This window comes from Neoarius graeffei, chromosome 8 (assembly GCF_027579695.1).
Source record: "Neoarius graeffei isolate fNeoGra1 chromosome 8, fNeoGra1.pri, whole genome shotgun sequence".
NCBI lineage: Eukaryota > Metazoa > Chordata > Actinopteri > Siluriformes > Ariidae > Neoarius > Neoarius graeffei.
Window position 1 is genome coordinate 82142378 of NC_083576.1, and position 13560 is coordinate 82155937.

General features: G+C 41.4%; 1 protein-coding gene across 1 annotated transcript in view; it reads left to right on the plus strand.

Annotated features, from left to right (window-relative positions):
• Window positions 1-13560, plus strand: part of LOC132890954 (solute carrier family 45 member 3) — an 86318-nt gene that overhangs the window by 58308 nt on the left and 14450 nt on the right. The window contains exon 2 of the mRNA XM_060928357.1: window positions 2309-2603. Coding sequence (XP_060784340.1) covers window positions 2456-2603 — 148 coding nt within the window. The 5' untranslated portion in view covers window positions 2309-2455. The remainder of the gene's footprint in view (window positions 1-2308; window positions 2604-13560) is intronic.

Genomic DNA, 13560 nt, shown 5'->3' on the forward strand with positions numbered 1-13560 from the left:
ACCTGCCTCTGGCCTGTGGGTGAGGCATTGGGGGAAGAAAGAAAGCCACGGAGGAATGTGTGCACTCTCTCTCTCAATCACTCTTGCACATCACAAACGGAGAAAAAAGCAAAGACAACAGCACGCAAATGAATCATCACAACATGCTTCTTCAGTCGAGGGAAAACGTTTGAGGCAGAATAAAAAATTTTGTCTGAATTCTGAGTCAACAGCAAATCTCAAATCCAGCAGTCATGTCTCCAGGAATGCATGTCGTCATTTTTAAATTTGGAATACACTCCTGATACCAGAGCTTTGAGTGCTGATACTGACGCTGATCTGATAACAATATTCTCACAGTAACCAAGTCGAGACTCAACAAGTTGAGCTATGCGAAACATTCCCATTACGACACTGATGTGCTTTAATCTCCCCGCACAAGAACTGTCATGTGTTTACAGCATGAAATACGTCAGGGAGTTGGATCAGAAAATATCTAAAAATAGGCCAAGGGGTGTAGTTTGAGCGTTATCAGCAATACCACAAAGAATGTTATGTTTACATGACATTTAGCAGACACTCTTTCTTATCCAGCGCGATGTATAGCATACCCAGAGCAGCCTGGGGTTAGGTGCCTTGCTCAAAGGCACTTCAGCCTAGGGATGGCGAAAACTAAAAAAAAATCTTGACCGACCACCGAGCCTCATTAGCCGGTTAAAGTCGGTTAAACTATGAGTTTAAACAGGGATGCAAACAGTGCGCCTTTTGGCGGATGCCGCCTTTATCACGGCTGAATCGTGCAGATCCGATTTTTTTTTTTTTTAGGGGGGGCGTTGGAGTGTCTGAATAATTTCATCAGAGTAAATTCTGTATTAAAATTACTAAATAAGCAAATGCCGTTACAGTCCATGAAACATAGGAAGTATAAGTATGAGAAGAAAACAATAAATCAGAAAGCTGCACACGTTTTCACGGAAGCTGCGCAAATGTGCGCAGGTTTCTGATTTACTGTTTTCTTCTCATACTTCCTATGTTTCATGGACTGTAACGGCATTTGCTTATTTAGTAATTTTAATACAGAATTTACTCTGATGAAATTATTCAGACACTCCAACGCCCCCCCTTAAAAAAAAAATCGGATCTGCACGATTCAGCCGTGAAAAAGGCGGCATCCGACAAAAGGCGCGCCGTTTGCATCCCTGTTTAAAATTCTAGAATTGGAATTATTAGAATCTATTCTAAATCTAACCGCGAGCATCCGCACATTCAGTCCCAGTCACTGCCCTCCACTCACATTACCTTTTCTACAGCATGAAACATTTAGTCAAACGCGGCACTGATGTCAAGGGGTTTGTATTGGAGCGGAGGACAAATGGCTCCAGCTTAGAGACAGTTTCAGTTGGCCATGATGGCGTTGAAAATAAAGTCAAGTGCTAGAAGAAGTACATAACATTCAGTGATGGGAATAACGGCGTTAAAATAAAGGCTGTTATAACGCCGGGTAATCTAATTAATTAGCTACAATCGTTATAACGCCGTTACCAATATCAACACGCCATTACTGCATGGTATTGAAGTTGCTCTGAAGCCGTCACCGACTTGGCTCACAGACATAAAAGCTGCGTTTGTCACTCCCCGTCCAGACACCGCTGTCATTTCATTCTCTCCCCTTCCCTCCAAAAGTCGGCATCTGCGCCTTTAGTTTGTGTGGAGATCTGCAATAACATGCATTGTTGGCTACAGACCGAAACATACTTTCAGAATGCACTGGCCAAGGCAGGACTAAACTCCATGTGCCTTCTAATAATAATTAAAAAAAAAAACAGAATAGTAATTTGTAAGCTAAAAAGCCTGTGTCTACACTTTTCTTTCGCCGAGTGGCAGCTGTGTTCAACTGGGGCGGGAGGGCGGGACATGACTGAATGGGTGTTTCTGATTTGTCAGCTGTCGTCCTTACACCGCATGGCATGCCCCAAGCGTTTACAACACAGAATTCCAGGTTCTCCGCTCCAAAATCAGCAGCTTCAAAACGATTGATTTTTTTTTTAACCGACAACCAAAAAAAAAATTAACCGGTTGATGTTGATTCGGTCAACCATCGGTCAAACGGTCATCATCCCTACTTCAGCCATTCCTGCTGGTCCAGGGAATCAAACCGGCAACCTTTTGATCCCAAAGCTGCTTCTTTAACCATTAGGCCATGGCTTCCCTACAGAGTCCCACCATCTGAACAATTCACATGATGACTAGTTTTGTTCACCTTGTTGTAAGATTTACTTAGTTGTCATCTCCTCATATCTAAATATCCCTGCACTCTGTTGTCCATCAGATTCAGAATGCTGTTGAGCCGATGGATGCCCTGGAAGATCTGATCCCATTGAGAGCACTTATCCAAGCTCTCGGTCATCCTACGCCACCTACCTACAAATTAGAGTAGATCCATCTTCCTCCTCAGCGACCTCTGCCTCTGGGAAGTATGCCTGGATGGAGGTCCCAATGCCATCTGGTGCTTCTCAACCTGCTGTCCTGTGGCTTGGAGGTCTGCGTGGCAGCTGGCATCACCTACGTGCCACCACTGCTGCTAGAGGCTGGCATAGAGGAGAAGTACATGACCATGGTGCTAGGTAAGATTTTTTTTTTTTTTGTACATTTCATAAGGATTTGTTGTGCTGGATGAAAAGCAGTAGAATCATGCAAGTTATGAATAATTATGAATTGACACAAATTGTTACCTGTGATATAACACCTCAAATATTCACTAGTTGCCCCTGCAGGAATGTCAAGTAGTCGCAGATGTTAAAGAAAGAAGGTTCGATGTCCTTGGACATTCCAGCCAATCCCACCTGCTTCTGCAGCTCTATACATGTCCTTTAAAGCTCAGTGACATTCAAATGAAATCCTTGCATCGTTGCAGAGAGAATTCCAGCACCGTGTGAAAGAGGGCATGCCACAGGTTGCGTCATTATGCAATCCCACTCGTCTAGTTGAGAGCCTTCAGCAGCGTGTCCCAGATCTGAGAGGCCAATCCGGACGCGTTTTTAGATGTTTCTGAAGTCAGAGTTGAAAATGACAACCATTATCAGCCTGGAAATCTCGGATGCTGCCCACATCTTCCATCAAAGTCAAAGCAAGGCTGAGCTGTAATGAGGGCTCTGTAGATGGACATGAGCTTCCTCGCTGCACAGTCTCCGTTCCAGGGATTTAAGCTGAACCTCCACATTGTCCACATGAGTGCATTTTAGGAACTCGTACTGTATATTTGGAGAAAAGAAAGAAAGAAAAAAAGGATTAAATATGGAATTTGTAGCCTTTGTATGGCTGTTCATTGAAGTGTCGTCTTTGCAGTTGGCATTAGTTAGGATAATAAGACGTACAGTATCAGTCAAAGGTTTGGACACATCTAATTCGAATTCAATGTTTTTTCTTTATTTTTTAATTAAAAGTCATTTCATGTCTTAAAGTAATGATGGACGTCGTTTCGCGTTACTTAGTTGAGCGGTTCTTGATATAATACACTATGGATTACGACAGATGTAGTGTTGAATAGGGCTATTTACTGTATTTTTATTATTTTTTTTATTTACTAGTTACCTTTTGATCTCAAATAACACATTTAAAAAGCAAGAAATTAATCCACTAATTAACTTTTGACGAGGCACACCTGTTAACTGAAAAGCATTCCAGGAGACGACCTCATGAAGCTGGTTAAGATAACGTCAATAGTGTGGAAAAAGTCATCAAGGGAAACACTGGATATGCTGAAGAATCTAAAAGCTTTTTTTTTGTTTTCCACATAATTCTATTTATTTTTTTCGCGGTCCAAATCCTGCGCTCTGATTGGCTGGTGAGCGGGTCCGTATCCTACGGTACGGACCCCGGTTACAGACCCCTGGTGACTCGCTCGTTCACAACAACAAACATAGTAGAATTTTTTGTCAACATTTATCTTTTTTTATAAGATTTATTTATAAGATTATCAAAAATCTTGTAAATTTTTGCCAGCATTTCTCAGGAGAATAGCATTAATTTTACAGCATGGATAGCGATAACGACAGTGTTCACAGCGAAAGCGAGTTTTACGACCCTGAGGAAGAAGAAATAAAAGAAAACATTTCAGGAGAAAGCTAAAAACCTGTAACTGTTGCTAACGCCGAGCAAAAACATGGCTGAATCCTGAATGACTCAATTTTGTATAAATAGGGGACTACATAGGCGGCAAAATGTAGTTTTGTTTCCTGCCATGGAAGTGCACTTGTATACCGAGGAGGAATCCATTTGCATTACAGCCGTGAATGAGGATTCAAAATGGCGGCTCGGCTCGGTTTTCCCTTTCGGGCGCTCTCGTTTTCTGTTAGAATTTGGTAAAGAAAAAAATAAATATATTATTTACCAGCTTAAGGTCGGTCCGTGTGGTGAAATACCGTGACCTCGGCCTTGAATACTGACCTCGGCCCAAAGGGCCTCACTCAGTACTTTCAAGACCTCAGTCACGGTATTTCAGCATACGGACCTCCCAGCTGGTAAATAACATATATATATGTTCTATGTGTTATTTCATAGTTTTGATGTCTTCAGTATTATTCTACAATGTAGAAACCAGAACGTCAAGGACGTAGTAGCTCATCCAGCCTGCCATCAAAACAACTATGATGACCAAAACATCAAACAGAACTGAAATGTGACAATGTGAGAGAGGACCAACTTCCACGACTAATTGTTTACTACAGGAAAATCAACAAAGGACTAAATTTCGTTCCCTTAGCGAAGATCGACCCAAAACATCGATCAGAACAGAATTCGCATGATAAATGAGAGAGGAGATACAATTCTAGTCAGAAGAAAATTTGTGAAGTTGACCTAATTATTAATTTGTTCGCAAAAAAAATTACAATAGAACAACCAAGTTTTGTGCAGGTCAAATTCTTTCAAATAAAGCAATCAGAACTGAAATCCATTGAGAACTGAGGGAGGAGACACGATTTAACTGAAAATAAACAAAGTTGTGAACAAATTGTTTACGACAAATAAATCAACAAACAAATGACCAAGTTTTGTTCCCTGAGGGAAGATCGACCCAAAAACATCGATCAGAACTGAAATCGGTTGAAAAATAAGAGAGGAGATAAAATTCTAGTGAGAGGCCTGAAAAATTTGTTAATTTGGCCTAATTAGTAACAGGGCTTTGAACCGGTTCAAGGAACGAAAACGAAAACAGGGAACTTTTTCTATTTCACATGGAACAGAAACGAAACCAGAAACTTTATTATTTTTTATGTTCCGGAACAGAAACGCTTATTAAAAATAATGGTAACCGGTTAATACCGGTTTTTATTTCGTTCCTCAAAGTTTCCGTAGCCTACAAATAAAAAAAAGTCATTCTTCTCCTGCGCAAGTTTCTACGACCCGCTGGGGTTCACTTCCTGTGTGACGTTCACTGACTGAATGGAGAGAGCGGGAGGGTGGACTACTATCACGTCTCCACATCTTAAATAAGAGGTAAATATTGCAGTCTATCGTTATTCAAAAACGTCAATTTCAAACATGATATCAATATATTTGTCCACGTTAATGAGAGGCTCGCGAACATTAAATGACGTTAACCTCTGTTAGCCTATCAATGCATAGGGCCTGACTAGCCTTTGGTAACACACTAAACGAATTCTCTTTCATTTTTGGCACTTTTTCTGTTTGTGTAGATGGGAAGACATACTGAGAATCCAAATCGCCAACATTTTAAAAATAATTGTTTTGAATGATTTCTTGTCTTATTTAATGAAGGTTGTAATAGAATTAGCCTACATTTGGCTTAAGCTGGATGAGACAGAGACATAATTTTATAGCCATTTGTTAAACAGCTGACAGGGAACGTAATTAACTGTTCCGGGAACGAAATTTTTTTGTTCTAACCGGTTCGGGAACGTCTATTTAATGGTGGAACCCAAAACCGGAAACGTTAAAATTCCGTTTCTGTTCGGAACGAAAAATTCTGGTTCAAAGCCCCGATTAGTAACTCGTGAGCAAAAAAAATTTGCCAAAACAATGACCAAGTTTCGCGTGGGTTTCCTCCGGGTGCTCCGGTTTCCCCCACAGTCCAAAGACATGCAGGTTAGGTTAACTGGTGACTCTAAATTGACCGTAGGTGTGAATGTGAGTGTGAATGGTTGTCTGTGTCTATGTGTCAGCCCTGTGATGACCTGGCGACTTGTCCAGGGTGTACCCCGCCTTTCGCCCGTAGTCAGCTGGGATAGGCTCCAGCTTGCCTGCGACCCTGTAGAAGGATAAAGCGGCTACAGATAATGAGATGAGATGAGGTGACCAAGTTTTGTGTGGAGTGATGAATTCTTTCCAAAAAAAAAAAAAACAACCGGAATGGAAACCCGTGGAGAACTGACGGAGGAGATACGATTTAACTCAATTGTGGACGACGGATGCCACGCCATGGCAATAACTCATCAGCCTTATGGACAGATGAGCTAAATAGTCAACCCCCCCTCAAAAAAAAAATCCTATGAATGAGTAGGGGTGTACAAACATTTGATTGGTATGGTGTGTGTTGAACATCTCATTCCAGATTTATTCTCCCTTTCCTGTTATAATAAGATCCACTCTTCTGGGAAGGTTTTCCGCTAGATTTTGGGGATTTTTAGTCTTTTAGGTTTTTAGTTTCTGTTGGCACACAGGTGTGTGTGTGTGTGTGTGTGTGTGTGTGTGTGTGTGTGTGTGTGTGTGTGTGTGTGTGAATTCACAGGTCAGTGTTCATCTACAGGGTGTCTGAAAAATCAGGAACCAATGGGAACTCCCATATAAGTGATTTTTTAAAATGTATTTCCTTACAGGTGAAAAATGGTATGAACCCTGGGTGGTACCTTCAGTATTGTTCTACAAATGAATGAGTAGGGGTGTATAAACTTTTGACTGGTACTGCATGTGTCTGGTGTGGTGTGGCTTTAGACGTCCAGTCTTGCTGTGATCGGTTGTTCTAGTTCCAGCAGTAAAAGTCTGGAGTTGCGGATGTGAACTGAGGACAGAATTAAACTCAGCACTTTTGTTTCTGCTCGTTGTTTTTCCACTGATATAAAGTTTATTATTATTCTTTCCTGTGAGTGAGATTGATGATGTTCTTCGATTTCCAGTTCCTCAGGATAGCTTTCTTGGTGATGATTCTAATCATTTCTGATGTGACTCCAAGCAGGAGGGATAATTAAACAGGGACTTGTTGCCAAATAATGTTAAAGGGTGTGCACTACCATATGCCACGTATCAGGTTGTGTGGAATGTTAGTCTGTGTGTGGAAGTCAGTCCATGAAGCCAATTCGAAACATTTTTTGCTCTGTACAGTGTATTCTGTGTGTTGTATAAGATATAGGCAGACTGTATTAGTCATGAACAAAGTGTTCTTAAAGAGCCGTAGGTGCTAAAGAAGGCAGCTGGACTTGCTTGAAATCCTTGAAGACGTTTCGCTTCTCATCCGAAAGGCTTCTTCAGTTCTGTCTGACTAATGTGGAGTTCCAGGTATTTATCATCTAGTGCAGTGTTTCTCAACCACTGAGCCGTGGCCCACTAAGCGCCATCTAGTGGGCCGCAAATTTTTTTCCCAAGTTGAAACTCATTTTTACTTGTAGTAGGGCACAATAAGCGAAGTGCGCAACGCTTGTACGAATGCGCGGCTTTTCTAGGTCAACTATTTCGGCTACCAAACGAACTACCGAGGCGCTGAAGTTACTATAGGAAGACAGGTAGCGGACCGTGAACTTTAAAGCTTTATAGCGATTGGCTTAAAGACGTTAAGCCTTAAGTGAATTGTAAAACTATGACAGGTGCACACTGTGCTTTTTACCAATGTACTAACGGAAGTTATAAACTTAAGCGGTGGAAGAAAACTAGGCCTAACAGTTAGGCCCTAGCTAAATCTTGATCAGATTTGACAGCTCTGTTATTGTTAGGCATCTATATGTAGGCCTATAGGCCTAATCTCAACTTGTGATCAATTATTTGATCACAAAAATGATCTGGAAAAACTAATACATGCCTTCATCTCTAGTAGGGTTGATTACTGCAATGGCCTTTTCACAGGCCTGCCAAAAAAGACCATCAAACGACTTCAGCTGGTTCAAAATGCAGCGGCTAGGGTTCTCACACGAACAAAAAGAACAGAGCACATTACTCCAATTCTAAGGTCCCTTCACTGGCTTCCAGTAAGCTACAGAATTGGCTTTAAAGCATTGCTGCTGGTGTACAAATCTCTAAATGGTACAGGGCCCAATTACCTCTCTGATATGTTGCAGCGGCCTAACCCAATCAGATCTACCAGATCGCAACAGAAAAATTTACTATTAAAACCAGTTGTTAAAACAAAGTGTGGTGAAGCAGCTTTTAGCTACTATGCAGTACAGCTATGGAACCAACTGCCAGAGGACATCAAAAATGCTCCTGCTGTTGGCAGCTTCAAATCTAGGTTAAAGACCAAGCTGTTCTCAGATGCTTTCTGTTAAATAATTAATATTTTTACATTTTTTATAATCTTTACTTTCTCTGCATGTTTTAAATTTACTTTAATTTTATTCTATTTTATTCCGCTGGTTTCTTTTTCTTTTTCTCCTTTTTTCTTTTTGGCATTTTATTATTTTATTTCTACTATTGTTTAATTCTTATTATTTTCTTTTAATTCTTTTAATTCTTTTAATTAATTGTTTTAGATTAAAAATACAATTATTTTATGTAATTTTATTTCTCTATTGTTTACTGTTTTTGTTTTTGCTTCTGTAAAGCACATTGAACTGCCATTGTGTATGAAATGTGCTATATAAATAAACTTGCCTTGCCTATTAAATTTACGCGAGTAAATCTACGTGTGTAACGTTACGTCAGCATAGTTGTTATGCTAATTAAGGACATTATAGGGCAGAAATATGCACTTTTATCTCATACATGTTGGGTCCCCATTACCTAGCTTCATAGGCCCTAACGTTATACGCGTTATATATCAAAATATCAAAACTACTCACCTTCCTTGTAGTCGTTTCGAAGCCGATGGAGTAGCGCTTTTTCGTCCCTGTCAAGTAAATATTCGGCAATATCGACTGACATGCATGGTGGCCACAGCTTAAGCCCCTGGGCTTCGTCCAACCACCCGTCGGTTGTCTGCAGAGGGTCGGGAATTTGTTTGCCTTCAACTGTCAACAAGGACTTGTAGTCGTTTTTGACAGCTTGTCTCTCCTCATCCTTCGTTAAAACGCATGGTAAGTTCTGGACTGATGCTGCATAGGCAAGGGCAACCAGTTCTTCTTTACATTTTGCCCTAGTGCCAGTCGTGGTCTTGGTTGTCACAGGCAGTCCATGACGACTGCAAAACCATTTCAAATCGTCAACTTTCCAAAGTTTAAACTGATCTAAATCGTAGTTGTCAATACTGCTTTCCGCCATTTTGAAGTGCTGTTTGGTAGCCAAAAAAATTAGCGATCCCATAATGCACTGCACGGGCCGAGATTCGCAATTCGCTTATTGCGGAGTTGCATCCGACGTCACATCCGCCTCATTAAGCTATGGTCACACTCCAGCTCGCAATGCTTTGCGATGGATTATCGATGAAAATTTGGCATTTTGGTGGCGATATACACGTGAGCTAAAAGTTGTGGTCACACAGCAGGTGAACACTTAACTGTCACGCCTTTACAAACTTGAGCCGCGCTCGCTCACGGAGAGCGTTGTGCGCGCTCTTGGAACCCGGTCGTTATGGGAAAAACCTGATACTGATTTGAGCGCAATCAGCACGTGCAGATACAGACGCTGTTTTCAAAGAGGCTTTGCGAAGTATTATTACTGTCACGTTTGTTTCTAGCCATGTTTACTCGTATAACGCTGTTTAAATACTCTGCTTTATGATTCTGCTTTGCCTTCATTTTTGTAAATATCACGCCTGCTAATAAACACTTCTCCTGCACTTAGATCCGTCTACCGCCGTTTATCTTGTAGTGTCCTGATCCCCAGATCTTTAACCCATCCACATATAAAATGTTGTAGGCCTCCATGCTCTTCCAGGTTTTCATCTGTGTGTCCATGTAGAATAATGTCTGCAGCACCAGGTAGTTTGAAATGTCGGGGAACTTGATGGATGGATAATTTACCAAATAATATGAAAAAATCCTTATTTGTTAGCGTGTAAGGATCTAATCCCATCGAGTTGTTTCTATATCCACTTCTTTTGAGTGTACTTCTTGGTTTTAATAACTTGCTTGTTTGCTGAACACAAACATGGCAATAAGTTCTTGTGTTAATGGACCAGACTCCACTTTTGGATCATTAAGACCGACAACAATAGCAAGACCGCGAAAGGTCGCCATTTTTAAGCGACGAGAAGCAGCAGCTGTACAAACGCGAAGTCATCCATTATTGTTTTTGTTGCTGCTTCTTCTTCTCTGCGTTGTTGTTGCTTCGATGTTCGCGCCAAGGTTTATGCAAACGCAGCGACGTAACTGACGTATACAGCGACGTAATGACGTGGCTCCCCTTAGCACCCTGAGCTATGGAAAAGCAAACTGGTTCTCAGCTGGCTCGCAAGTTGAACGAGTTGTGAACCAGCACCAGCACTGGCCCCGAACCAGCCCTGGAACTGATTTGGTGGAAAAGGGGTAACAGACACTGTTCTTAAAGAGTCCACACTGGGAGTAAACGACTTTTTCGGATTATCTGTGCATCCAAGATTCCGTCCGAGAGTTCTGTTAGCGCGATATCTCAAGAACGATAGGTTGGATGTTTTGTAGGATTTCTCTGTCACTAGCAGATTAGCTGATTCGGTTCGGGAAGCTCCCAACAAGGTGAAACATCTGAAATAGTTTTTCTTTCAAACAAGAAGACTTGTTGGCAGTAGAGGCATCCCCTACATTTTTAATGGTTATAGAGTTCATAGGATCAGATTTGGATATTATTCTATACAATTTACTTTCCGAAGGTGCAACATTGCTCACAAGAAAATCCTAGCAAGCAAAGAAAAAAAAATGCACCATAAAAATTTTAGTGTACGTATAGTACTGTAGTACTGTGCAAAAGTCTTAGGCACATGTAAAGAAATGCTGTCGACCAAAAACAGCTTAAAAAATAAAGAAATGAAATGTTTCAATGTTTTAAAAAAGTGTTATAAACAGTAATCAGTAAGCCATAATAAATGAAACAAAGTCGATATTTGGTGTAAGACGACCCTTTGCTTTAAAAAATATATATACAGTAGTCTCAGGTACAATGAGTGCAGTTTTATAAGGAAATGAGCTGTAGGTTTTACTGAGCATCTTCCAGAACCAGCCACAGTTGCACACTATAACGAAAGCTCTTGACATTTCGACTTCTGGTTGTCTCCCCCCCCCCCCCCCCCCCCAATGTTTTCCAGGGGTATAGCGGTACAGTTCATATTTAATTGAAAGTAACTAAGAAACAAAGAGGGAAAAAGAATCCCATTTCTAGTTTAGGCCACACCTACGGTAAATTGTCATTATAACTGGAAATAGAGCTCCAAAGTCGGTTAAAATGTCCGTCTTCCGCTGCCTATTTCTTGGACACTGGAGGATGCATCAGCATGGGACTGATGCCATTTGAAAGCTACTGAAAAACTTTTTTACCAGTTATAACATAACCATGTAACCATATAACCTATAACATGGGTTGGTTGTTGTAATTCAGTGCTATCAGACAGCATGATCTCGATATATTTTAACTCAATGGACGACCCTTTGCTTTAAAAAAAATAGTAGTCTCAGGTCCAATGAGTGCAGTTTTATAAGGAAATGAGCTGTAGGTTTTGCTGAGCATCTTCCAGAACCAGCCACAGTTCATCTGGACACTTTATCACACTCGCTTCTTCATTTTGCCTTCATTATGTTTTCAATCTGAAAAGTGGTCTCTTATGTAATATGCTGCTCAGATCCAAACTTTTTTGTTTCTGTAACATTTAATTTTATGCTGGAAAAAAAATGAACGTGGGCGGCACGGTGGTGTAGTGGTTAGCGCTGTCGCCTCACAGCAAGAAGGTCCGGGTTCGAGCCCTGTGGCTGGCGAGGGCCTTTCTGTGTGGAGTTTGCATGGTGTCTGCGTGGGTTTCCTCTGGGTACTCCGGTTTCCCCCACAGTCCAAAGACATGCAGGTTAGGCTAATTGGTGGCTCTGAAGTGAGTGTGAATGGTTGTCTGTGTGTCGGCCCTGTGATGACCTGGCGACTTGTCCAGGGTGTACCCCGCCTCTCGCCCGTGGTCAGCTGGGATAGGCTCCAGCTTGCCTGCGACCCTGTAGAACAGGATAAAGCGGCTAGAGATAATGAGATGAGATGAAAAATGAACGTTTGGAACTCTAAAATGTTTTTGTACTGACTTGATAATATAGAAGTCATAAAATAGAAATCGATAAAGTTTGTATGAAAGGGAAAAAAAAACTAGGGTGCCTAAGACTTTTGTACAGTACTGTAGATTGGTGGCTAACAAGCCGGATATTTTTTCCACGTGCACGTAGTTTTCAGGTGTCTTCTTTCAAGTGTATTGCTGGATCAAGGAGTTAGAAATTGTAAATGCTACAGCTAAAACGTAGACGTTGTCACCCGAGTTGTAGGTCTAATATTCAAGAAACTAGTTATTCCTAATACCATGTTTCTGGTTTAGATGTAAGAAAATACGTTGTTCGGCAACAATTGTTTCCGACATATGATGCCGCCTTGCCCAGTTTAGTAGAAGTTTAGTTTTTGGTAATTAGGAACTCAAGTGGTCAGTTATCAGTGCATTGTGCACTTGACCTTGAACCTACACAGGTCACTTGGAGTGGAGAAGAGAGGAGAAGCAATATATGGTGAGAAAACGTACACCGTGCACCACTTTCCCTCCCGTCAACAGCTGCAGAGCAAGAGAGAAAGAGTCTTTGTATGCAATCCCAACCATCCTGGCAAGCACTGTGTTTTAGCTAAACTCACAGTGACAAAAGAATGCAAAACACTCCCGAACAAACACAGCGTCTGCACTGGAACAGAATAAACACACTAGACTGTAGAAAGTTCATACAATTTCAAATGCATCTTCATCAAACGCCAAAGTACTGGTTTGTTTTTGTGCGTCATTGCTCAGCAGTTTGGAGGTGCTTTTTAATTCCTCTTTGTGGTTAGTTTTGTGTTCTCCAACACTGCTGTGTCGGAGTCTCACAGCTGGTGCATTTCTGCCCCAAAATAATGGCCCTTGCAGCCTCCCCCCACAAAATCTCACTAATGCTGCTGAGCTTTTGCGTGTCTTAAACACTATTCACCAGAGAGGATCCGTCAGGGTCTTCTAGCCATTCAGAGAAGCCCAAACATATCAGTATTTCAAATGTTATATTTAAATTCTTTCATAATTTCATTATAATTATTCTCTTGGGCGGCACGGTGGTGTAGTGGTTAGCGCTGTCACCTCACAGCAAGAAGGTCCGGGTTCGAGCCCCGTGGCCGGCGAGGGCCTTTCTGTGCGGAGTTTGCATGTTCTCCCCGTGTCCGCGTGGGTTTCCTCCGGGTGCTCCGGTTTCCCCCACAGTCCAAAGACATGCAGGTTAGGTTAACTGGTGACTCTAAATTGAGCGTAGG